This window comes from Narcine bancroftii, chromosome 3 (assembly GCF_036971445.1).
Source record: "Narcine bancroftii isolate sNarBan1 chromosome 3, sNarBan1.hap1, whole genome shotgun sequence".
NCBI classification, from domain to species: Eukaryota; Metazoa; Chordata; class Chondrichthyes; order Torpediniformes; family Narcinidae; genus Narcine; species Narcine bancroftii.
The window spans coordinates 351,369,459-351,395,864 of NC_091471.1; the positions used below are offsets into that span (position 1 = coordinate 351,369,459).

Here is a 26,406-nt window from a genome sequence, read left to right on the forward strand (position 1 = left end):
AAAAAGAAATTGCAAATAGGGGAATATTGAATCTGGGGTGTGGGGGGAAAGTTGATAGGAATGTGAGGAGGATTCCATCATTCTGAAGCGGTCACTCCCTGTTCTGCTTTCCCACAAATCTTTGTCCACAGCACCTTCCTATGCAACAGAAGGCGCTGCAACAGCTATCCTTTCACCTCTTCCAACTCCTCAGGGAGCCAAAAAGTCTCTCCAGTTGGAGCAACAATTCACTTGCACTTCCTCCATTCTTGAGTGGTACATTTGTTTGATGATTACTTAGTGGAGCACAGGCAATCAGTATCTAGGAGAAACCTTGAGCTTCCAGTTGCCTGCCACTTCAATTCATCATAATTTTTACACTTTGACCTCACAAAAGACAAAGGAGGAAAAACCCAACACCCAACCCCAACCAACCAATTTTCCCCTGCAACCGCAGCAACCGTGTCTGCCTGTCCCGCATCGGACTTGTCAGCCACAAACGAGCCTGCAGCTGACGTGGATATTTACCCCATTCATAAATCTTCGTCCGCCAAGCCAAAGAGAGAGAGAAGAGACAAGGAGACCCAAAACAAGGGTCACTTTCCAGACTCTTGTGAATTCTCCAACTTTCGATGACTTGTTTTTTTTTCCTGTGTTATAGAATTAACCATTTCTATCTTTGGCCGTTTTCAGCTCAGTTTTTCTTACTCTCTTTAAGTTGAATTTGAAAACTTATTGTATCATGTGCCAAGGCACAGTGAGAAAGTTTATATCATCTGACCAGTTGAGCATGTCCCAGCATTAACAATACATCACAGAACATAATGAACTTACATCCACAGAGATATTCCCTTTGTTTTACCCATCCTCTTCCTGAAATTACTAAAAACAAATTTATTTTCTCTTCAGCAGTTCTGATGAAGGGTCCCAGACCGAAAAGCCAAATGTGTTAAGAGCCTCAAGCATTTTCTGTTTTTAATTTCAAGATTACAGTAATCACAGTTTTTTTATTTTTGATTTTATGTAACTTGTGTGGATAGTTTGTAAGGTAGAAAGTTTATTTTGTGTTATAAAATTAAAGATTGATGTTGGGATCAAAATGTTCAGAAACACTTTTAAAATTGAAAATATTGGTGATGTTGTGCTTGTCGGGCTGCATCCATGGCAAGAGAAACTGTTTTAACATCAGCTCATTAGCCTGAGCTGCTCCTTTTTCCTCACCATTTACGTTGCTGACCTGCTGAGTAAAATAAAAAGTGTTTCATCTGCCTATTGCCTGAATTTGAATTTCTGTTCTTACAGGGTGTATTTCAGAAATCGATGGGTGAAAACTGTGCACCCTGTAGTGCAACAGTACTGTTTGATTTCAAGCACACATTCCACCTTTCAGATGCCACAGAAAGAGGACATCTTGAGGCATCGTGTGGTGGTGGTTACTCTAAGTACATCACAATATCTCTGCCAGTTGGATCTTGAATTTGGTAAGTAATGTTAGGAACTTGAATCAATGTTTATGTAATTTTAAAATATATATTTGCATGCCCATTTTTCAAAATGTAAGATTTCTATACTGGGCTTAAAATGTGGGTTTTTCAGAAGATTCCAAGGCTTAAATTATGAAAAGGGATTATATACCAGGTTGTGTATTCCATTGAAAATGGATAATTAATGGGAGATATGATAAAATGTTTTTGATTCTACAATCCAAATTTATGGAATTTCACTATGTATCACTGGCCTCAGCCAAAATATGATGTTGTTTCTCAAATGAAAATTAGGCCTAAATACTTGAGTGGTGAGGTGAGGAAACACTTCTTTGTGTTGATCATGAAACCAAGTTAGAGTAAAGGCAGAATATGCTAGAAACATTTTTCAGGTCAGACAACACCTATGGAAAAGGAGGATGAGGGGTGACCTGGTAGAGGTGTAGAAGATGATGAGAGGCATTGATTGTGTTGATGGACAAAGGCTTTTTCCCAGGGCTGAAATGGCTAACTTTAGGGGGCATAGATGTAAAGTACTTGGGAATAAATTCTGGGGGGGATACAAGAGGTAAGTTTTTCCACACAGAGAGTGGTGGGTGCATGGAATGCCCTGCCGGCAACAGAGGTGGAGGCAGGTACAATCAGATCTTTTAAGAGACATTTAGATAGGTACACGGAACTGAGAAAAATGGAGGGGTTATGCAGTTGGGAAATTTTATGCAATGTTTAGAGTAGGTTATTGGGTCAGAATAACACTGTGGACAAAAGGACTTGGACTGTACTCTTGATTTCTGCATTCTATGATCAAGTTAATGTTTCAGATTGAAGACCAGCAGAACTGGGACAGAGGGAAGACAAGTTATTTTTAAATTGCAAGAAGGTAGAGGAGGGACGACTATCTCAAAGAGAATATCTCTTGTATGCTGAGGCCAGTGATACCATGGATACATAGTGAAGCTCATTTGGTCAATTAAGGAGGGAATTAGTGAGAAAATGAACAGAAGTCAGCATTATGACAGAATACAAACAAAAGAATATAAAATTTGCAAAATGTAGCAGAAGGCCATTCCCAACAGGCCGTGATTTGCTATTGGAAAGAGAAGAAACACAGTTAATTGGCTTGTAATATGATGATATTCACTTAATGTTTCTCTCTCCATTTGGGGGTGGCCTCCTTTGGTTGAGACATTAAATTAAGGTCCTGACTGTCATCTTAGAGAAATAACAAAAGATTCTGTGGTGCAGTATTGATGAAGAGCAAAGGAGTGGTTTTCCATTGTCCTGGGCAATCAACATCTCAAAAAGAATAATATAAAACTGCAGATGCTGGAATCTTGAGCAGACAAAGAATTGCTGGAGGAAATCTATGGCTCAGACAGCATCCATGGGAAGAGATGGTCAGCCAACATTTCGAGTCAAAACCCTTTATTAAGATTAAGGCAAAAAGGTAAATTAGCATATACAAGAGGAAAGAAGTTGGGGGAGGGTCTCAGAGGTGACAACAAAGTGTGATAGGTGAAGAGAGAGAGAGGGAGAAATTATTAGGTAAGGAAAAAAGTTGGAGAAAACAAATTTGAATACAGGAATAGGGAAAGAAGAGATGGAAACAGTAAAATCCGATCGGGGTGAGCGTTACCTAAAATTAGAAAACTGTGTTCATGCCATTAGATTTAGGTTGTCAAGGAAGAATATGATGTTGTTTCTCAAGTGTATTTAAGTTTCATTTAATTAAAATTATCATTTTAGGAATGGTTGGAGGAGGTTAAAATGGTTGGTTACAGGAAGCTCATGTTTAGACCCACAAACAGCAGAGAGGTCACCCAATCTGCATTCATTCTCACCAGTGTAGATGAGGCCAGTGTAGATGAGGCCACATTGAATGCAGGAGACTTGGCAATGTGCAAGTAAAGCTCTGCTTCACCTGGAAATTCTGTTTGTGAAGGGAGAAGATATTGGTACGCTTTGCACTGTCCGTCTTTACAGTAGGAAGTGCCTCGGAGTGGAAGGTTGGTTGGGGAGGGAATTGGAAAGCTTATCCGTGCAAAAAAAAGTGGACGCAGATGTTGGTGTGGGGTTAAAGAGAGAAACAATGTCAAATGTGGATGCTAGTTATCTGTTACTTATCTCTGCAGTTTATGGAAATTTGCTGCTTACATTTGGCTCCTACATTCCTACCATACAATAGAGCTTGCCTGTTAAAATATTTAATTTGCTTTAAAATTCACTGGAACACTTGCAAGGAATATGAAGAATGGCATAGAGATGCACGATCCTGCAGGCAACAGAGAGCAGAATCCCTAGCAGCTGAACTCCTGGTTAACACAGACATCTTGCTGAAACTTTGGAGTTTGTAGCATGCTTGTTAATATTTGCATCAGATTGCCTTCACTTATTATCCATGGAATTGTCTTACCAATTGCAGACAGAAATATCTGAGTTCAAAGTGCTAATAACAAATAAGGTCCGACAGTTGAGTCATCAAATCTGAGCAGACATATTTCCCATTATTTTGTCGCACCAAGTGGTGTTTCTATAATACTGTCTATAACTTAGTATCACTTTAAAATGCAGAGGAGCCATGAATGCATGCAGGGGTTTGGTTTGACAGGTTCTGAAATGCAATGTTTATAGAGTAGAATTTGAAAGATACTTTTTTATCTCTGCAACGTAATTTGGGCTAGCAGACTTACCCCTGTTGGAATGTTGACACTCTAGGTTGACTCTCCAATGCCAAACTGAGGGCGTGCTGGACTTTTGGAGGTCTCCTGAATTAAATGGTAAACCAATGTTCAGTTAGCAAGATCCTATAGCTCTATTTTTAAAGTAAACTTATTTTCCTCAGCCCAATATCTGGTTGCAACATGTTGTTTGCAGAAGCTTGCTTCATTCCTCGTTTTACAACTGTAGCACCACTTCCACCTGCAGACTTTCACCCACAGGGCATGGTTATGATAGGAGTGGCATTTACTCAGTGGGCCGAATGGCCAGCCTCTGACCACGTCATTCATGTTTGTATTTGACAGTACTGAAGCTTGGTTGGAACTAAGTCGCTGAGGTACAAAATATTAACCTAAGACAACACAAAGAGGGGATAATCTGGATTAAATCTTCCATCATGGGAATTCATATTACAGAAAGCATATTTGAAAATTTATGGAAGCTGATATATATCCATTTTATGCTCACATTTTCCACGTTTAGTGGACCTCATTATTTTCTATCTCGCACATTTTATATATAAATTATTTATTTTTGAAATCAGAAAAAAATGGCTGCTACTGTATATTTGAATGAGGCAGTGTTAAAGATTTGTACACAAAAACTCAGCAATGAATTGCATGTAAACATTCTAAACATCTGTATGTAGAATTGAAGGATAGCAAAAGGCTTCTAAATCCAGGAACACAGAGACATTATCTGTGCTCAACCCTTTCAACAACATTTCATCAACACTGCTCCTCGTTCTGGCAATGCTTCAGTTTGCACACAGGCTATTTTTATAAGCATGAATTTGCTGCCTAATGAGAAGCAAAGCAGTAATGTAAATAGGATATCACTTGGAGACAAAGAACCTTATCACAAGCATCTTTTCAGTTGAGGAATGACTGTGCTGATCAGCTGCAACCAATTAATTTCCAGTTGGCAATTATGTCATGAAAAATAAGTTTTCTTCTTTCATGTTCATCAATAGGTGTAATCTGGTTTGATTTAATTGCTGCACCTGTAAATTTGCTATATTAATCACTTTTGGTGCTTTGAGAAAGGGAAGAGACCGTTTCTTTGGTATAGAACAAAAGATTTAGTTTATTCATTATTTCCCTTTGACTCTGCATTTTGTGATGTTTCATGTGCTTTTGAAAAAGCTGGTGGTGCTATCACCAGCAGTTCCAAATAAGACAGTCTTGTGTACTCTGTAGTTACAGTGGTTTCTTTTAAAGAGTGATCCTTGCCTTTGTGATAAACAGTTTCAGTTCAACATGAATCAAAGCCATTCGACAGACTGTGTTGGATCTCATCAGACTTCATAATTCAAGAATTGATCATGTTATAGTTGGCATGAGTTGGTCTTTTCATGGGAGTGGCTTTCTGATTGAGTATTCTTCATATTCAATGGGAACTAGCTTGAGATCTTTATGAAAAACAAAATAATGGAGTCTCCTTAAGGTGCTCCTGATGCCAGATGTGGAACTTCATCCTCTGTGCCATGTAAGATGCATCCTCTCAACTAACTGATCAATGGCACTGAACATATTTTGTAGTTGTTTCCATGGAGACCAGTGATGATAAGCTTTTCTTTCTCCTGAGAAAATAGATTTCACTTTGTTTTTGTCAGATTTTAATAGTCTATCTGATGCAGGTGAACGATACATTAAATCTCTCCTCTGGTGAAGTGGCTATTTGTCTGTGATTGTAGACATGAAATTATCTCCACACCTTAGTCAAGGAGTATTCATGATGGTTATCAATACTAGAACAAACTAAAATAAACCAAGCCAGAATTTCTTTTGCCAGTCAATGTGGCAGGGTTCAAATGCTAACCTTCATAGTTGCTCTGCTTGGGTTAGTTTCAGATGCAATCTTGTTGGCTAGTTGACCACAAATGTCATGTAAGTCGTATTTAAATTGAAGTTTTGTTTTGCATTTGTGCATTCCTTTCCACTGTTTAAAATTCTGACAAAATTAGAGTTGATGTGTTTGGAGTCTTTTTCTGAGGGTAGGCTCCATGTTGATAGTTGGGCTGAGAGCATGAAGTCAGTCTCTCACTGCTGCTACTTATTGATTACCCAGATTTCAAAGCTTCCTCTCAAAGGCAGATAATATTGAAGAAGGGCTGTAACCCAAAACATTGACGGTTCTTTTTCACTCATTGAGTTCCTCCAGCGGATTATGTTTTTGTTCTAGATTCTAGGACTTAGAATCTCTCTTGTCTCCAATCAAAATTGATATTTGATTGTATGTTCACTTGGGAGGCAATATCATCTTTCTTTTCCTGCGATGGAAGGCTGAAAATGTTGTTCATGTTCTAATATAGGGTCCTTGACTTTAAATGGTATCTTTGTTTCTCTCACCAGAAATGCTGCCCGACTTGCTCAACATTTTCAGCCTCCGTTTTCCTTCAGATTTCTAGCATCTGCTCTATTTTGCTTTAATTTGATTGCCTTGAAGTCCTGGTATATCTTTGGCTAAGTGCAAGTGAAAGGAGAAATAAAAAGCTGTGGTTTATTAATTATTCCTTAAAGATCTTGGGTTGAAAAGGAACCCATTTGTTCTTTAAATCAAAGCTACTGGTTTAATTCTATTTGCAGTGGTTTCCTGCTGCCAAGAGTACTTTTTTTCATGTTTGTCTAATTTTCCACTGGAAAGCTACGTGGATCCATTGTTCTGTGTAACATGTATTTTCTAAATATCAGTTAAGACATGCAGGTGAAATACATAAATGTCATATAGTTTGGATCTGGGACAAAGTGTGATTTTTCTAGAATTCTCAAGCCCAGGTAGTTTTGTCCCATTTCAAAATTGACCCTACATAACCTACTTAACGTCTTCAAAATTGAACGGACTGGTGACGAGGTAAGCCGTGCAAATAAGAAAAATCTTATTCTTATTGCATAAAGTTCAATATGAAGGAAAAAAAAGAGGCATCTTTTCTCTTTTAATATTTTTATTGATTTTTCACAAATAAACATGTACAAAACATTCATGGAATGCATAGTAATAATGATGACGGATTAGAATACTCAACAAACTATAAAGCATATATAGCACATCTATAATACAAAAATACATCAAAATGAAAATTTTATCACATATGACATGGCTCTAAACCCCAAACCAACATTGTATGAAAAATGTACTTCATTCCTGAAATAAAATAGCAAGTATTAAAATTCAGAATTAATATTGTGCCTGGAGGTTATGAAAATAACTCAGGAATGGTCTCCACACCATTTGAAACCTTGTATTAAGTTATTAATTGAGTCTTTTCTAAATTTAAACAGGACACAATGACCCTCAGCCATTGAGCATGAGTGGGAAGGTCAACATCTTTTCCACCAAACAACATCGCACATCTAGCCAAAGGAGAGGCAAAAGACAGAGGGTAACATTTAATTGGAGTTAAAAGAATATCATCCTCTCCAGTTGTACCAAAAAGAGCAAGCAAAGGATTAGGCTCTAGATTTACATTAAGAATTAAAGATAAAGTTTGAAATACATACCTCAAATATTTTTCAAGGCTAGGACATGTCCAGAACATATGAATTAGAGAAGCCTTTCCTCTCTTACATTTATTGCAACAAGAATTTACATCTGAATAGATAAGAGATCATTTGACTTTAGACATATGGGCCATGTGTACAACTTTAAATTGTACAAACAATGATGGCACATAAGGATGTAGTATAATCCATCTTAAAAATTAAATTCTAAACCTTGTCCAATAATGAAAAGTTTAAATCCTGTACTCAGGCTTTTTTAAATTTAACTGGAGGGGCATGTTTCAAACCCACCAACTTATAATAAATAATGGATATTAAACCTTTGCCAGAATGTTGTAAACTAAAAAATACATCAATAATGTTTGCATCTGGTGCCAGAGGAAAATCAGGTATCTGAGATTGAAGAAAATGCCTGATTTTCAGATATCTAAAAAATGAGTATTTGGTAAATTGAATTTTCTTGAAAGCTGTTGAAATGATGCAAAACTGTTATCAATAACAAGATCTTTGAAACGTTCGATACCAAATCTAAACCAGTCACAAAAAACAAGATCATGCAAAGAGCGTTGAAAAAGATTATTGGATAAAATAGGGCTTGAAAAAGAAAAATCATGAAATCCAAAGTGTTTTTTGAACTGCATCTTGCCTGACAACAGGATTATCAATTGATTTATTTAAAGAGAAGGAAGTGAGGATCCAAGAAGTGCTAGAATGGAAAAGTTTTTAGCAGAATTCAGCTCCATTGCTACCCATACTGGACGGTCCACTCGGTTATGAAAATGTAACCAAAGCATAAGGTTACGTATTATGACCGCCCAATAATAAAATCTGAATTTAGGTAGTGCCATGTCTCCATTCCTTTTAGATTTTAGATGAACTTTGTAAGATGAGGGTGCTTATCCTTCTCTATATAAGACAATATAATCGAATCCGGTGAATCAAAAACAATTTGGGAATGAAAATTGGGATAGGCTAAAAAAGATATAAAAATTTAGGTAAAATATTCATTTTAATTGAATTAATGTGATTGACCAGAGGAATAGAAAAGGGTGACCATTGTGTTAAACACTGCTTCACATGTTTTAATAATGTAATAAAATTTTCTTTATAAAGGTACTTATGATTCTTTGTAATTGTAATTCCGAGATAGTTAAATTGATTTTCCACAATCTTAAAAGGAAGATGCAGGTGTATTCAAAGGGAAAAATTATCTTTTTTTTGCAGATTTAATCTATATCCTTAAAACTTACTAAATTGAGAAAGTATTGATTGCGTGGACAATAAAGAAGGGTCAGGACTTGATAAGAAAAGCAGAAGATCATCCACATAAAGGGAAACTTTGTGTTCAATTCCCTTCCTACAAATCCTTGAAATTTCCCTGTACTCTCGAAATGCAATCACTAATGGCTCTATGGCCAAACCAAGACTAATGGACTAAAAGGACAGCCTTGATGGGTTCCCTGTTGGAGATTGAAAGGTTGTGACTGTTTAAAATTAGTTAGAATTGAAGCCATAGGGCATGAATACAATAATTTGAATAAATACATCCATTCAACTCGATCAAACCCTTTGCCAGCAGATTTCCCTGCCTAAGAGATTCTCATAGCACAGAACTTAATTGGGGTAAAAGCAGTTGAGAAAAAGACGAAACGCACCACAGGAAACCTGTCAGGTCCTGGAATTCTTCCAGAATGTAATGAAGAAATAGCAGCAACTATTTTCTCTTGCGATATAGGATCATTTGGTCATCCGAAGAAAGCATGGGAATATTTAAGTGATTCAGGAAACTTTTCGTCGAACTGCTATCATTAGTGAACTCAGAAGTATAAGGTTGGGAATAAAATTTCCTGAATGTGTTATTTATCTCAGAATGATCTGTAATAATGTTGCCAACCTCCTTTCAAATCTTTGTAACTTGTTTTTCATATATCTCAGGATTTTTAAATTTGAGCGTATTGTTGATGTATTTGTTTAATTTGATTAACTAATTCTAATATTTCTTTATTGACCTTCCTTTTTATATTCATGGTATAAGATATAATTTTCCCCCTTAGAAATTCTTTCATAGCGTCCCAAACAATCAAACTAGAAATTTCTGACAAAGTGTTTATATCAAACAAAAATGTTATCTGCTCCTCCATAAATTTCACAAAGTAATTATCTGATAATAAACTTGAATTGAGACACCAATGTCTTTTTTTTTATTGAGGGAGGCTAAGAAGAGTCAGAGATAATACAACAGGGGCATGATCTGATATTACTATACTCTGATAATTACAAAAATGAGTCAGTGGAATCAGTTGATTATCAATAAGAAAATAATCAATTCGCAAATAAGTTTGATGAACATGTGAAAATAAAGAACACTATCTCCTATTTGGATAAAGAAAACACCAAACAACAGAAATACCATAATCTGATTTTTAAAAAAAGAATGAATTAATGAGGTAGATTTACTCATTGTGGTAGGTTACGAGATGAGTGTTCCAAAGTAGGGTCTAATTAACAAATAAAGCACCCACACAGTACAATAGAGTGTAAACTCCAGTCCAATAAGGAAGAAAAAAATGTTCAAATAAAATATTGCATTTGTGGCTTAAATATCAACAAAAACTACCATTTTATTATACAATTTACCTGAAATAATGACCATTTGTATCTGATATGACATTGTGATGAACAAAAGGAATATTTTGATTAACAAGAATCAGGACCCAACCCCCCACCCCCAACTTTAACTTGCAAGGAGGAATGAAAATGCACTTCCTGTAAAAATGCAGTAGTAGCTTTAAGTTGTTTAATATGTGGAAATGCTTCTCTTAACTGGATGATTCCAACCTTTTATATTCCAACTAAGGAAATTGATAGAATTATCCATACTTTTTCATAATTAATGTAAGTTGATAAGGACAAATAATATCCAACCTCCAGGTGACAGCCTTGAGGCAGAAATATGAAACTGGTTATAAATTGTAAATAATCCTTTAACAGTCAGAGTTTGCACAGATTCCTAAAGCCATAACAACCTTCAGAAAACAATCCCTGCCTCCAACCCCAAAACCAGACAGCTGCTAAAGATTCAATGGCAAGCTCATCAAAACAATCTATCTTGCACCCAAATAAATGTTCTTGTTTGACTTGTTATCACTTGCTCCATTGCTGTTAATGTAAATATAATCAGTTCTTCCAAGCGATAATTAATTCTATTGACTACAACCAAAACAAATATTTTTTAAAAATTTGTCATGCAATTCTTCTCATAAACATTTAATAGCTCAATGAATTTCATACAAAGAAAAACACTAAAGTAAAAAAATTGGGCCAATATTACTGAAAGAGAAATGAATTTATATTTTACTCTTTTTCTTGTAAGAATTTAATAGCTCAATGAATTTAGTATAAAGAATAATACTAAAGTAAAAATTTGAGCTAATATTACTGAAAGGGAAATGAATATCTATTTCTTAGTCTTCTCGTAAGAATTTAATAGCTCAATGAATTTAATACAAAGAAAAAAATTACCTACATGAATACAACCCTATTAAGTTTATTACCCCATTTAAAAAAAAATCCTAGGCAAAGAAAACCAACCAGTCCTCAACCAATGAATATTATGTAAGAAATGTTAAAATCCTTAAAAGTAATAGTAGTCAATCATCTTCAGTCATCAGAAATTCACAGTGGGCACAATGTAGTAATGAGATCTCCATGGTAGATCTAAGCCTCTTCAACAGAGTGCAACCACTTCTTCTGACCATTAGAAAGTGGAATGCTGGGATGCAAGTAAGGCTTCAGGGCAGAAAATCTTCTAAATCCTGAATTGCTGGCCACGATACTCTAGTTTCCCTCTTCCACAAGCTTCACAATCAAAGAATCCTTTATTTGATAATGATGTAGCTGAAGAATAACCGAGCACTGCCTCTGCTCAGGAGCTGGCTCAGGTATTAAAGAGCGGTGAGCTCTATCAGTATCTGGCAGAGATGGAAGCAGCTCCTTCCCAAAAACCACACAAAGCAACTCTGAAAAAAAATTTTTGTAAGTTGTCCACTTCCTGCAGATTCATCCAAGCCCAGAATGCATAGATTTTGTCATCTGCTCCTGCCTTTGAGGTCAAAGCTTCAAATTGGTGTCACTTAATTTGGAGCAGACATTTTCAACTTTATCAACGAGGTCACACAAGTGGTTCAATGTTTACTCAACAGATGATAAATCTTCACCATGTTCCTCTGCTAATCCCCTCATTTAGTATGAATCTGACCCAAGGTATCTTTAAAATTGTCAGTTTACAACTATGCTGATTCAATTGATCAGTAATAGCCTCCATAGTCATGTTAGTTGGCACTCCTTTATTCTCTGATTTGCTACTTCATGTAGCCATTTTAATGCAAGTATAAGCAGGAGAAAGAAAAGGCAAGTAATATGAAACACTTTGGTTGTAAAATAAAGAACCAAATAGATGGAATAAATGTAAAGTAAGCAGGAGCATCAGACTGGTGTTGCACCATGCTGCAGCCAAACAGAAGTCCTGGTGCATGTTTTCATTAGTTTTTGTGTTGCCTTCACTTTTGTTCAAAACCCATCCCTGCTGAAATATTAGGGAGTTCAATGCCCCCGACAAGTGGTAAGTCATCAGCAGAGTGTTCTGCCTAGAGAATTTCCACGTTCTTTTAGGTCAAAAATAACATTTAAAAACTGTAGATGATCGTAATCTGATACAAAAGCTGAAAATGTTGGAATTTCCTCAGCAGTCAGGCTGTATCTGTAGGAAGAGAAAGAGATCTAATATTTCTGGTCTTACACCAAATAAACAGATTATCTCTTGGAGTTCAGTGTTATTTGAAAGTGATGTTAACATTAAATGTACACTTTGTATTTGAACTTAATTAATTCTGAAGTAAACCTGATGGGAAATGTGTGGAGAAGTTGGGATCTTGGAGCAGAAATGCTAAAGAATTTTTTTGATAGATGTGTTTAAGTGTCATGTGTCATAATTTGGAGGCAAATGATTGGCAAAGACCTGAGTTGAAGTTTATTTTAAAAGTTGTTATCTATTACAAGTTCTCTACTTGCTCAGAAGTAGTTGTAAACTCATGAGAACAGTTTTTTTTTCCCTTTCCAATTTCTAATTTTTCCATGTCCTCATCAAAGAGTTTTCTGTGATTGGGAGTGCAAATGAGCACTTCAGTTTGTTGCTTTCTCAGCTGATCGGTTAAGCCCTTAATATGCTCATTTCCGAGAGGTATTGTTGTTTGGGCAAACCCATGCATTTCTGGATGCCCTGATGTATCCATCTCCCTCCAATTTTTTTTAAGTGACAGTGTTCCTTGAGATTCTTTCCACTTTATGTCAGTCCTGAGTCTTTGAATTACTGAGTGAGAAGGAAACTGTTTCTTGCCCCCTTGGTGGCAATTAACTACGTCCCTGTATGTTTTGGAGAGTGGGAGGAAACCCACTGAGGGTAACGTACAAACTCCTTACAGACAGCACTGGATTCGAGCCCAGGTTGCTTGTGCTGTAATAGTATTGCCTGAACTGTGCTGCCGTATTCTTTGCATCAGTGACTAAATTTGTTTTAAATAAAACTCAAAGCATCATACAATGTCGAACCATCTCTCCACAACCCCCACCCCCTGAATAAAAACACTGACTTTTAAAATCTTTCTGGAAGGTAAGATCAAATATTGGTACTCATTCCAATATTGATTATAACCAGATAATAAAAATTCTCTAATTATATAACATTTACACATACTGCTTGGATTAATATGTGTGCTTTAATTTGAAATGGAATGTTCAGTGTTCTTGTTCTCTGAGTACTAATGGACGAGATTAATAGAAACAAAATTAATATGTGGTTTTAATCTAATTTTTAATCAGGCTGCAATAATTTAGAAAATATGTCACCAGTATTTGTTTTCAAAATTTAGGAAGGAGCTCAAATGTTACTACGGAAGATGAGAAGGTAGAGTTGAGGATATAATCATATCAGCTATGATCATGTCAAATGGCAGAGCATGTTTGAGGGTGTAGCAGGCTGATCTCTGCTTCTACTGATGAAAAATTGCTCAAATAGAATTAAATGTATTTCTTGCTAGAATTGCCACCAGTGTTGTTGCTGGCTGTTTTAGATCTATGCAAAATTTTCTTTTGCTTGTGTTCTAAATAATATTTATAAAGTTGTCCGTCTTTCTTCTGGAATCCATGTGAAGACATACAATGTCTATGAAATAGTTGGAAACTGCTTAATTATAAAAATTACAGAATCTGATTTGAAATGAAAAGTAGATGCACCAAACTTGCTCTGCTTCTTACTAAGTAATTTATCCCACATACAACGACTTGCTGGTGTTGAAAATGAACCCATTCCTCTTAAAATAAACAATGAGCTGCTGGAGGAACTAAGCAGTTCACAGTATCCATGGGTATAAATGGTTAGTCATCTTTTTGGTCAGGGCCCTTTATGTAGACGAAAGTAAAAATATTTGTTTTTCTCCATTCCTCTTAAAACAAGCTTTAGTTCTCTGTAGGTTGGTAGGTGTTACTGTAGAAGAGGAAGCTAAAGAAAATAGAACCCTGAAAAATAATGCTATCATTGGGATTAGTTCTGGATAAAATGTTGAATTGAGGAAATAATCTCCTTGTGTTGTGGAGAATACAAGTCAAAAGCTCAGTTCCAAAATTCTTAACTGCAAGGCCTTTGATTTACTTTCATGTACAATCTGATTATTAACAGGTTTATTCACTCATATTCTCTTGGATGAAGCTGCACAAGCAATGGAATGTGAGACTATCATGCCTTTGGCACTAGCCAGTAGACGCACAAGGATTGTTTTAGCTGGGGATCATATGCAGGTGAGTGTTTGACACAAGTTTTAGATTTAGCTCAGAACTGTTAGAAAATGAGTTGGAATTTGGTTTATTTCTAATGTAGATGATGATGTCTGATTTTTAAAATGCACTTGTAATGTGACAATATCAGATTATTAAACACTAAAAGTTAATTCTTTGTCATTTGCTTGAGGAAAATTCAGGTCAGGTTTTTGTGTTTTCATGTTGACTTTGCTGCTCTAAATTAAAACCGCTAATGACAGAGATTTTGTGTTGGTCTGTGTTTTACTGCAGCTAATTCTGAATTAAAGATCAGAGGTTTTTGATGTTTGCCCTGATTCCATGACTCAGTTTTGAGATGCAGTCTTTTTGTTGGCACAAACGAGTTCTCTGCTTCTCTCTCCATATTCCCTACCTCCCAATCCCTCCTTCAGCCCAGCCACTGCTACCCCAGTGAAGCTGCAGTTCATCTCAGTAATTCCAGAGACAGACGCAGAGACACATATGCATTTTGCCTCACTAACAGTTTGTTTGATTTCTTTTTAAAATTAACAGCTTTCTAAAATATAACCTTATTTCGTATTGGCTCCAGTAGCCTAGCAGCAGTGTAATATCACAACTGATATTTAATCAGTGATAAAGGAAATTATCAAATGCTCTCTTCTGGTGGATAACACTCAGTGTTTCAGCATTGATTGTGGTCCATTGTTTTTTTCACCTAAAATTAGAAGGCTCCCTGTGAAGTACTTATATCCACAGGTTTTGGGCAGATAGACCTCATCCATTATTTGTGTGTTGGTGTTTGCAACTCTAAGCATTGAATCCTTTTGCAATGGTTGCCAAAAATGAAAGTTTGCCAGGAGTTTCTCAACAGAGATGTATTTGGGATGTTCCCAAAAGTATATGGCGTTCATTTGCCAGTTTCTGTATTGATAGCATGTCGAAGAATGCTGTCTTTGTGAAATTGATGAAAACTAATTTTTGTCAGTGTTACTTCCTGACATCTGTTGGGGAAAATGGAACCTTTGACTTGAATGTTCTGTGTAAAAGAGGAGTCTTGGAACATTTTTCTTTCTCTGAAAGGAAGGGGAAGGATGTGCTAAACATCTGTTCTAAAAGCTACTTTTCTCATTCTCTACATCTCCATCCTACCCCACACATTCATGTGCAGGACTATCACTAATTATGATGCAGGGCCACAGCTGCTGCTTCCATTTAGCAGACCAAACAGTGCAAAGCAGGTCACGATGTGATGAGATGGAATTGATTCTGGACCACAAGAGGACCAAAAGCTTGAATTGATGGAGATTTTAAAGAATGTCACAAATGAAGGCAGAAATGGGAGAAGGAAAAAAGAAGGGTGAAGAGGTTTAGTTAGAGAAGTGCAGGTATTCAGAACTTGTGATCTCATTAAAATGTACAGAATCGGTGAGGCTGGTTGTCGAGTTGTTTTCCTATGGCTGGTGTGTTGAGAGCCAGGGCTGTGGTCTCAGATAAGGGGTTGGCCATCCGAGAAAGACAGAACAAAATTTCTTCACCCATGTGCACCTTTGGAGTTTTAAATCTATCTAAGAAAAAAAGGGAAGATTTTTAGATGTTAAAAGAATTGAGGGGTTAGTGGAAGAAAGAAAGATTGAGGTAAAAGATCATCCATAATATTCAATGGCAGGTCATACAAGAGGGCTGAAGAGTCTCTTCCTGCTCTTGTTTCTTCTTGTCTTATGTTGTTCTGATGGACTGTTTGAGCTTGAGGATGTGCCAGAGGCCAGAATTGAAAGAGGGTATAATCTGAGGGTTCTTGGGTTGAAAGCATTAACAGAGATGATGTGATACACTCACTGACAAAAGGCAAAGGAGGAAAAACCCAACACCCAACCCCAACCCACCAATTTTCCCCTGCAACCGCTGCAATCGTGTCTGCCTGTCCCGCATCGGACTTGTCAGCCACAAACGAGCCTGCAGCTGACGTGGACTTTTTACCCCCTCCATAAATCTTCGTCCGCGAAGCCAAGCCAAAGAAGATATATTATATGCATTTATACAATTTATGGAAGCATCAGAATCCTTACTTGCTGCAAACCACATGTTCATAAAGTAAGTCAACAATTGTATGAAGTAAATTACCACAATGCACCACAAAACAAACAAAAAAATACAGGTATGTGGCGCTTAACGCCCATGATATGTTCTGGGCAATTGGGCATCATGCGATGTGGACGTTGTGCAAAGCATACTTAGCAAAGCGATATGGGGTACTGTAGTGTATTTGTAAACTTTGTACTTGTAAATAGAGATTGTTGTGGGGAGAGCGCGTGGCAGTGGGATCAGTGTGGACACCAACACGGGGTTGTGGGGAGAGAGTGGGGCAGTGGGATCAGTGTGGGGATTGACATGGGGCTGTGGGGAGAGAGCAGGGTGATCAGATCAGTTTGGGTATACAGTATACAATTTCCTATAGCTAGTGATCAATTTTTCTAAATTGCTGCGGACTTGCTTATGGTAAATGAATAATTATGGCACAACAGACATATGTGCAGTCAGACGTTGCCCAAGTGGATTTTAAGTGACACATACCTGTACTAAAGGATAGAAAATGTTCACAGTTGCAGTTAGTACCAAAAAAAATGTTTCCATCATGCAAAAAGATCGTTTGGTGTTTCTGCAGTAGTTTATGCTTGGGGTTGTATGATGAGGTTCTTGAGTCTGATGGCTCTTGAGGAAAAAAATCTGTGAATATAGAAGTGCTTCTGTACTTTCTCTGAAGATAGCAGTGAAAAGAGATTGTGACCAGGGTGATCTGAATTCTTTATGATGTTGGCTGCCTTCTTGAGACAATGGTTGGTGCCTATGATAAACTTGGTTAGGTTTGCCACTTTGTACAGGCTTCTGTGTTCCAGAGAGAGACATAGCAAGATGCAAACCAAGTATTATTTGAATGGGTTACGGTATTGATCTTCAATCATGGGTATGGCAGAATAGGATTTGAACACTGTGGCAGAATTTTAAATGAAAGGAGTTGAAGAATCGACTGCTATAGAGAGGAGTTTGTTGTAAATACCAAGGCCTGTATAACAACCCTGGTTGAGAATTTCAGCAGACAGAATGAGTTAGAGTTGGACGATAATCTCAAGGTGGAAATGGGTCATTTCAGTGATGATATGGATGCAAAATCTGTCAATATGATACCGAGGTGACAAACAACTTTTGTTGCACACATTTGCAATGGTGAGGAAGAATTGATTGGGGAGATTTTGACATTTGTGATCATTTAAATTTCACTATTTGTTGTATTTGGAATTCTCTTCCCAAGAACAAAGCAGGGGCATTAATGACCTCCTACTGTTGTGAATGTTCATGTATTTTCAACATGTTATTCTTTGATGCTTTCCACAGCACTTTTAAATGTTGCTGGGGTCGTGTTTGCACTGTTGGCTTGAAGGTGCTGACTCCGAGATCAGTAGTATCAAAAGGTTTTGTGCAAAGATTTTTTTGTCAGTGAACACACAATGGAATGTCATTATATGTTTGCTTTTGCTGTGCCAGAATATATGTGAATAATTAGAACAGAGAATTTTGAAAATTCGTTAAAAATTCATGGTTGTGAGCTTATGAAATTTTAAATCTTCAAAAGACCTTTTTTTCGTTCCAAATGTGCATGGTCTTGGATTGTTTCATGAGATATTTACTTGTTCACACTTGAAATATTGTGTTCAGTTTTGGTTGCCTCATTACAGGAAGGATATGGAAGCTATGGAAAGAGTGCAGAGGATATTTACCATCATGTTGCTGGATTGGAGTAAATGTCTCATGAGGCAAGGTTATCAGAGGGTTTTTCTCTTTGGAGCAAAGAAGGATGAGAAATTACTTTATAGAGGTTGACAAGATTATGAGAGGCATAGATAGGGTGGACAACCAGGGGTGTAAGTAGCAAACACCAGAGGACATTTGTATAAAGTGAGAGGAGGAAATTTTAGGGAAGACATCAGAGTTAAATTTTTTTACACAGACAGTAGTGGGTTCCTGGAATGCATTGCCAGAGGTGATGGTGGAGGCTGATCCAATAGGGGCATTTAAAAGACTTGGACATATTGGATGTAAGCAAAATAGAGGTAATGGGTGTGAGGTAGGGAAGATTTTGTTTCTTGAGCAGGTTAATATAGGTTAGCACAATATCATGGGCTGAAGGGCCTATACTATGCTGATATGTTCTGTGTAATTTACTATTTGAAAATTCAAAATATTTTGAAGGAGTAAGAGTACATAAATGTATAGTTGTCCAATGCCTCTGTTTGAGAGTTTAATTGATCTCAGGGATTGATGTTTGAGAAGACTGGGAGAATTGCAGAGCAATGAAAGCAGAAAGGATGAAAAATTAGTTCCATCTTACCCAATGTATTATCTCTCATTGCTAGCTGGAGAACAGTATTCGTTTTTGTAGAGGTTTGTGGTCAACAGTCGCCCTACAGGGTCTCAGTTATTTTGACATTAACTGCAAAGGCCATTAAATGGGTTATGATTTCTTTCTAGCAAAAAAAGATCTCTTTTTCTTGACAGATTGTCACTGATGTTAGCTACATTCTTTCTCATCAGCATGAAGAGAGCTGTTTCTAATTCTGAAGATGGCTGTCCACACAATTGTTGCTTTCTAATTTACTTTTTAATTGAAATAATTGCCAGATTGCATGGTTTTTAGCGTTCTGTGGATTTCTTCACGCTTGATATTTCAAGGTGGCAGAGTCCCTACTCTGTACTTTTTTAATGTCACCTTTCCTGTTGAGCAGTTGTGAAAATATAAAGGCAGAGAGATGATGTTCTGCAGAATTTAAACATTCTTTAGATCTTGCATTTTTAAGAATGTTTAATAACTGATAGTTCTTAATGAAAAGTATTTTCAATTTGTGTCAGAATTGTACTATTTGCTAATTAAACTGTTTCTTATACCCATTGGAAAGAAGGCTAATTAATGTCCACTCATTTTATATATTTTTTTAAAAATTCCTGTTATTTTTAATATATTGACTGTGAACCTAAAATTTAACCAATTGAAACATGTTTCAGAATGTGCTTAACATTTTAAAGAATTATGATTGTGGAAAGTAAGATAAATAGATGATCATTTGTTCCTCTATTTTTAGTCTCAGTAATAAATGCTGCAGAGTTTAATTGTCTCCTTCTGATCCTTTCCTATGTCCCTGCTCAGTACTATTGCAAAATTTGGTTCGGTTCCAGGCACAATAGCCTCTTTTTGTCAATAAATGTGCAGCAAATGTAAACTAAAAACAATGAGGCATAACAGGAGCAGAAATGAAGTAGTCATTGAGCATTTTTTTCTGAAGAGTGTTCAATTAAAAATAACTAATATCAACTCTAATGTTTGCAGCTTAGTCCCTTTGTATATAGTGAATTTGCCCGGGAAAGGAATCTTCATGTTTCTTTGCTCGATCGTCTGTACGAACACTACCCTGCAGAATTTCCATGCCGAATACTACTGTGTGAGAATTATCGTTCCCATGAAGCTATAATCAAGTATGTATTTGAGTTTTCCAAGTGTACTTAGTGCTTGATTTAATTAAATTTCAAAAGGCACCCTGCAATCAATTTGGAAAAAAAAAGTGGAATTTCAAGTTGCTATCTATGACCGAGGGATCTGAACTACAGTAAAACTCCTGGTATCTGGCACCTATGGGGGTTGGTAGGTGCCGGATAAGTGATTTTTCCAGTTGCTTGAGGTTGTGTGTTGCATGATTGGTGAATTTGCAGCAAGGTTTGCCTATTTTAAACTTCTGTATTTTTTTTTAACCTATTTATTTTCCATTATTTTATTTTTGTTGGTTGCTTGAATTCTGGATAATTTGTGGTTTTGCTGTAATTTGCAGCAAGTATCCTTTTGTTTGATTCTCCACTAAAATTACTGCACATTTGTCCCTCAGATTGGTACAGTGTATTGTTGAATATTAAAAAAAATTACTGATGATGTCCATTTTTTTTCAATCTAACTGGTTATTTTTCTAATAGTAGAACTTCTCTAATAGTGGACAATAAAACTTAATAGCAGATGCCTTGGGATTAGAGTGGAGTAGAACTTAAACACAATTCAATTCAGCAAAATATGTTTTAATGTCAAAGTGGAGATTAGTCAGTGTGAACTTTACAGACATCTTTTATCACCTACAAATGTGCAGAACTTTAACTAAACATACTGTTCTAAAATGAACACAGAATTTACAAAACAATTAACCCCAACACATTATCCACCAATTCCCATTGAAGTATTTGCTTTTGTGACTTAACATATGCTACATTTAGCATATTCCACATGATTACTTTATAATTTCAATTTTTAATTGGCATTTGATGTAATCTGCCTCACCTATAATTAAATATAACTAGTTTTGAATTTGCTGGCTCATTCTGCAATTCACTTGAGCAGAGATTAATTTGTTGACACTGTTGTATCATTATCTGAATAATTTTTCTGAACCTCATCAACTTCATCAAAACCTTTCTTTTATATCTTTGCTACTGTATCCATTTCTGTTGCTGCTCTATATCCATTCCATTACTCTGAGCCAGTTGCCAAATTAAAATGACCAAATAATTATAAATTATTCATGTTAATTTTCGGGTGTATCCTGAGCTTTGTATCAGGAGCCATGTATTTCCAAATTTATTGTGGTGAAGAGTGCAATTGGTAAGAAATGTTTGCAGAAATGGCAGTATTGCATTTCTGCTGTGGTATGAGATTGTGAGTTGGATCTTTATCAAGCTGATTAAAGAACTTAACATTGGCATTTTATAATATGTAGTTATTTGCATACATTTACTTGATTTAAGCAATAAATACTGCAAAATGGAGCTTTAATGTTAAGGATATATGAGCTACATATGTGAGATTTGAAAGTGACCTCCTGTGGGGTCACTGATAATGTACAATTAAAGTTAAATTAATTTGTCATTCTTGTGGGATTAAGTAAATAAAAATTCAAGATGTTTTAATTATTTTTAATATATCAATAAGATAGAAAGAGTGCAGAGAAGATTTACTAGGATGTTTCCTGGACTTCAGGAACTGAGTTACAGGGAAGGGTTCAACAGGTTAGGACTTTATTACCTGGAGCATAGAAGAATGAGGGGAGATTTGATAGAGGTATTTATAAGAGGGAGAGACAGAGTAAATGTAGATGGGCTTTTTCCATTGAGGGTAGGTAAGATGCAAACCAGAGGACATGGGTGCAGTTGAGTGAGACTCGGCATAAAAATGGTTCAGCACAGACTAGAAGGACCAAAGGGGCTTATTTCTGTGTTGTAATGTTCTATGGTTCTAATCTTGAAGCAGAGGATGTAATGATACATTTGATTGAAAGCATATTGAAGGTGAGCTGGAGGAATAAATTTTCTTTTGATTCCAAGTAATGAATAATTTTGGAATTTTTTGGCCTTAATCAAAGCATTAAGAAGCACACATGGATTGCACTGTTTCGAGAGTATCTGATTATTGATTTTTGAACACATTCATTCTATTTTAGTTATACTTCCGAACTATTCTATGAGGGTAAGTTGATGGCTAGTGGGAAGCAACCAGCACACAAAGATTTCTATCCATTAACGTTCTTCACAGCCCGAGGAGAAGATGTGCAAGAGAAAAACAGCACTGCTTTCTACAACAATTCAGAGGTGAGTGGACAAAAAACTCCTGTGTTTTCGATTCTGCTGGTTAAGAAACGTTATCGTTTACTTCGTGTTGTCAATTAGCCCTTCATGTGATGCTGCAATTATTAAAGGACATTATTTGCAACCACCACATACATATGCATTTATTTAACAAATAAAGCTCTGCATTGTAAACCATAATATTAAATCCTGAGATTGAATGTGTTGGTTTCATTGAACACTTTCACATGATGAGGGAGTTGCTGGTGTGGCTTATTGTCTCTGTATTGTGTTCTTAGAAAAGATGGTGGGGACCCATTGCCTTTAGGTTCTAAAGTCCATCTGATTAAAATAATCCCTCAGTATGTAATGAGTTTTTACATACAACTGAGTGGCTCACTCAGCAGTTCGCAATAAACCACATTGAAATTCTGGCTTCCATATAGATCATTCCTTCCTTTCCCCAATGGGTGCCAGCGAACTCAGATAGGGGGTGGGCAATCACATTTAATGCTGATCTTCTTCGCTGTGGACAAGCATCCAGATTGAGATGGCAATGGTAAACCCGATGTCTTTAAAGATAATGTATGAGCTTCATGATTATACCTGCCATTGCTTGCTTTTAATTTCATATTTCAGTTTAGATCATGAAATAATTATCTACCTACTAAGGAGGGACTGTTTCCTGGTTATTTGAGATTAATTGAAAGTCCTCTGGATTGCTAGTCCAATCTGCACATGGTGTTTCAATCTGCATTCTTGCAATTTGAATGTCAGATATGATCCCAGCAATTTTTAAATTCCAATTTTCTACCATACGGTTCCTTGGATGAGTACTAATGTGCACCACTGTAATTTTACAGATTCGAGTCCTCAGCTGCATCATTCACACAGTCATAAAATCATATTTTATGCTCTTGCTGTTATCTGCCAATTTGTAACCTGCAGAAATTGAACATAGTGTTTGCCTGCATGACAGTGCAACACTTCATGCTCTCACTCTTCCCGATGAGCATCAGCAGGCTGAGGCAATTAGAGCTGATCTCATTCATTTTGGGTGTGCACCCAGGAAGAGGTCACTGAACACCGTTATAACACAGAAACGTGAACCAGGGTGACCAAACTGTTTTGGTCATGGGCTATAGGCAGAAAAATATAAGGAATTTCAGTCCAAACAATATTCAGCCCAGCAGTTTTCAACCAGTTACACTGCAAGAAAATTGATGTTTTAAGATCAGAAAATTCCTGGTGTCTTTGAAAATTCATTTTTTATCAAAATAACTATATGGCACAAGTGAACAATTTAACTGTTGATATTACAGTATAAGTTGAACCTCTATTATCCAGCGCTTTGTGGTCTGGCAACTCCCATGGTCCAGCATGTTTTGAATCTGCCACCATTAGTACAAACTCCTTATGGACAGCACAAAACTCGAACCCCGGTCCTGATCACTGGTAATGTAAAGCATGAATCTGCTGCGATCAGGACTGGGGTTCGAGTCCTGCGCTGTCTGTAGGGAGATTGTACTGATGGCTGCAGATTCAACTTTTACAGCACCAGTGATCGGGACTGGGGTTTGAGTCCCGCACTGTCTGTAAGGAGTTTGTACTAACGTCCCAATCACTGGCACTGTAAAGGCATTGTGCTAACCACTACACTAACTGTTCCGTCCCACATTATTATTTCCTGTTTTAAGCTTTGTTCTACCTTTGATATGTTTACATAGGGAGTTCCCTTTGGGGACAATTTCTGTTTTCTGTGGTCTGGCAATGGCCCAGGTCCTGACGTTGCCGGATTGTAGTTTATTCTGTATCTGCTGCTCTTAAATTTAATTTAAATGAAAACAATAAAATTCTTTAAAATTCTCATTCAAAAAGCAGTGCAAAATAAAAACCTGGGTTCAAAATAAGAACAGGATAAAAAAAAAGTCACAAGGCAGTCTCCAACATTCCTCCACAACTCTCAATGAATATAGTTCATTGCCCAAATGGCCACCTTAATGATTATGAAGCAATGTGTAAATCTGAAGATAGGCTATTAAAGATGGGCTATAACACTTCCCCTTGACTTCCGTGAAGTAGTACTAATTTTCCCCACCATGTCTGAAATTTTCGGCATTCCACTGAAACTGAGGTAAACTTTTTGAACAGAGGTAAACTTTTTGAACAGAGGTAAACTTTTTGAACAGAGGTAAACTTTTTGAACAGAGGTAAGTAGCATTGCAATGGTCATTTTGGTAGTTGTTCAAAATAGCAGTGACATTGTGTTGAAACTAAAAAGTACAATGTGCAATTTATTGTTGGAGATAATATTGTAACGGGCCTTATTCCATTTTATTTTAAAATTCACTCTGGGCCACTTAAAAATGAGCAAAGGGCCACAGTTAGCCCAGGGGCTGTAGTTTGGCCTCCCTAGCTTGAGACCATCCTAATCTGTGTACCAGTAGTTCAATGGTTCATGGCACAATATTTACCTCCCTCGGATTTGGGATTACTACATAGTTTTCTCAATCTTTTCAGACAAGTTGCTTTTCCAAAGCTGAGATTCTAATAAATTGTAAAAAATTGACTAAAAAAAAATGCTGTAAAGACATTACATCCTGTAACTGCTGTGTATGCCGAGGAAAAGAGTCATCTTTCTATTTCAATAAAATTGCTGGTCTGGCTATCAACATTGTAAAGGCTAAAACTTTCTCCTGAGATGCAGACAGAAGTATCTCTGGCTCATGCAAAAAACCAAACAAAGCAATTAATGGACAAGGTTCTATATTAATCTTAAAAATTGTTGATAACTTTTGGAAAATGTCTTTCGAAAATCTTTTTAAATTTGGGCACTCCCAAAACATAAGCATCAGTGAAGCTTCAAAAATTTTACACTTCTCACATAGTGGATCAATATCTGCATAAAAATGAGATAATTTAAGTTTGGACATATGTAAAATTATGTAATAATGTAAATTGTAATAAGCAATGTCTTGCACAAATTGAAGAATCATTAATCAAGCTTCATGCCTTTACAGTACCAATCTTCTACTGAAAATGTTATGTTCAAATCTTATTTCCAGTTGTCTTTAATCCCAGCCATAGAGGCTGATCTTAAATCCAATAAATCATTATAAATGTATAAAATTAGATGCCACATTAAAGATAGTAAGTTTCAATTTGTAAAGATGTGGGGCTCATTCATAGAATACTATCATGAATGGAAGGATTAAGAACTTTGAATGTTCCAGAGATTCTCTGTCCAATATTTGGAAGTTGCCATCAGATCCATAATTTCCTTTTTTTAAATAAGGCAAACTTGATTAGAAGAAGGGGGTAGATTAGATTTAGTTGTTAGGTTTTTTGTTTTTTTTTCTTTTTATCAATTTTTACTTAGCTTAACTTGGCAAATATGGGTTTAACATGGTTATTATCGACTAATTAATTGTTTATATAGATCAAGAAACTGTTTAATGTAATTCCATTAATTTGTTTTTTATATATATATAATTCATGATATGACTGGTTGTGTTTTCCAAAAAACTGATATGCAAGAGTATATGTAAACTCAATAAAAATATTTTAAAAAGAAAAATAAATGCTAATGAGAGGAACTTGGTTGGTGCCTTGGAGACACACAAGGTACTGATACTGCAGATCCTGGTTTCTGGAACAAAGCATAAAGAACTTAGCAGGTCAAGCACATTCTTTACATAAGGTTCCAGCCCAAAATGTTGACAGATCTATTTCTTGCACTGATGTTGCTGGATAAACTGAATTCCTCCAGCAGTTTGTATTTGATCGCCATCTTGCTGATTGTTGTATTTGCCCATCGTGACCGCATTTGTATTAGCAAGGAAGGAACAAATTCCCAAGTGAAAGTCATCAAAGAAATATCCTGTTCTGTGTTTATTCCATATGAATATAATTATTTCCATGAAAATTTCAATAACTGTTTGCTAGATAAATAAGTACGGTGATTGAACTGTTAAAATAATAATCGGCAACCCGACCTGGAATAGCTGACGGTGGAAATTGGTTTGTGTCTGCCCTATTTTTTTTATTGTGGGAGAAAAGGATGTATGGTATTCATCATTTGTTCCAAGGTTGGAGTTAGTGGCCTCAGGGTTAAATTGTCTGAAAATAGATGATTACATCATGACATTGGTGTTTGTTGTCTTCAAAATTTTGGAACATTGATTTTTTTAAGTTTCACAAATTTATAAAAGGACTTCGAGTTTTGCATTGCATTGCAAAAAAATTAT

At 36.3% G+C, this 26,406-nt stretch overlaps 1 protein-coding gene across 14 annotated transcripts in view; it reads left to right on the forward strand.

Annotated features, from left to right (window-relative positions):
* helz (helicase with zinc finger) overlaps window positions 1–26,406 on the forward strand; it is a 266,938-nt gene that overhangs the window by 123,588 nt on the left and 116,944 nt on the right. For all 14 annotated transcript variants that reach the window (XM_069929767.1, XM_069929772.1, XM_069929768.1 and 11 more), the window contains 4 exons: window positions 1,282–1,460; window positions 14,415–14,533; window positions 19,890–20,035; window positions 22,036–22,183. In XM_069929767.1, the coding sequence (XP_069785868.1) occupies window positions 1,282–1,460; window positions 14,415–14,533; window positions 19,890–20,035; window positions 22,036–22,183 (592 nt within the window). The remainder of the gene's footprint in view (window positions 1–1,281; window positions 1,461–14,414; window positions 14,534–19,889; window positions 20,036–22,035; window positions 22,184–26,406) is intronic.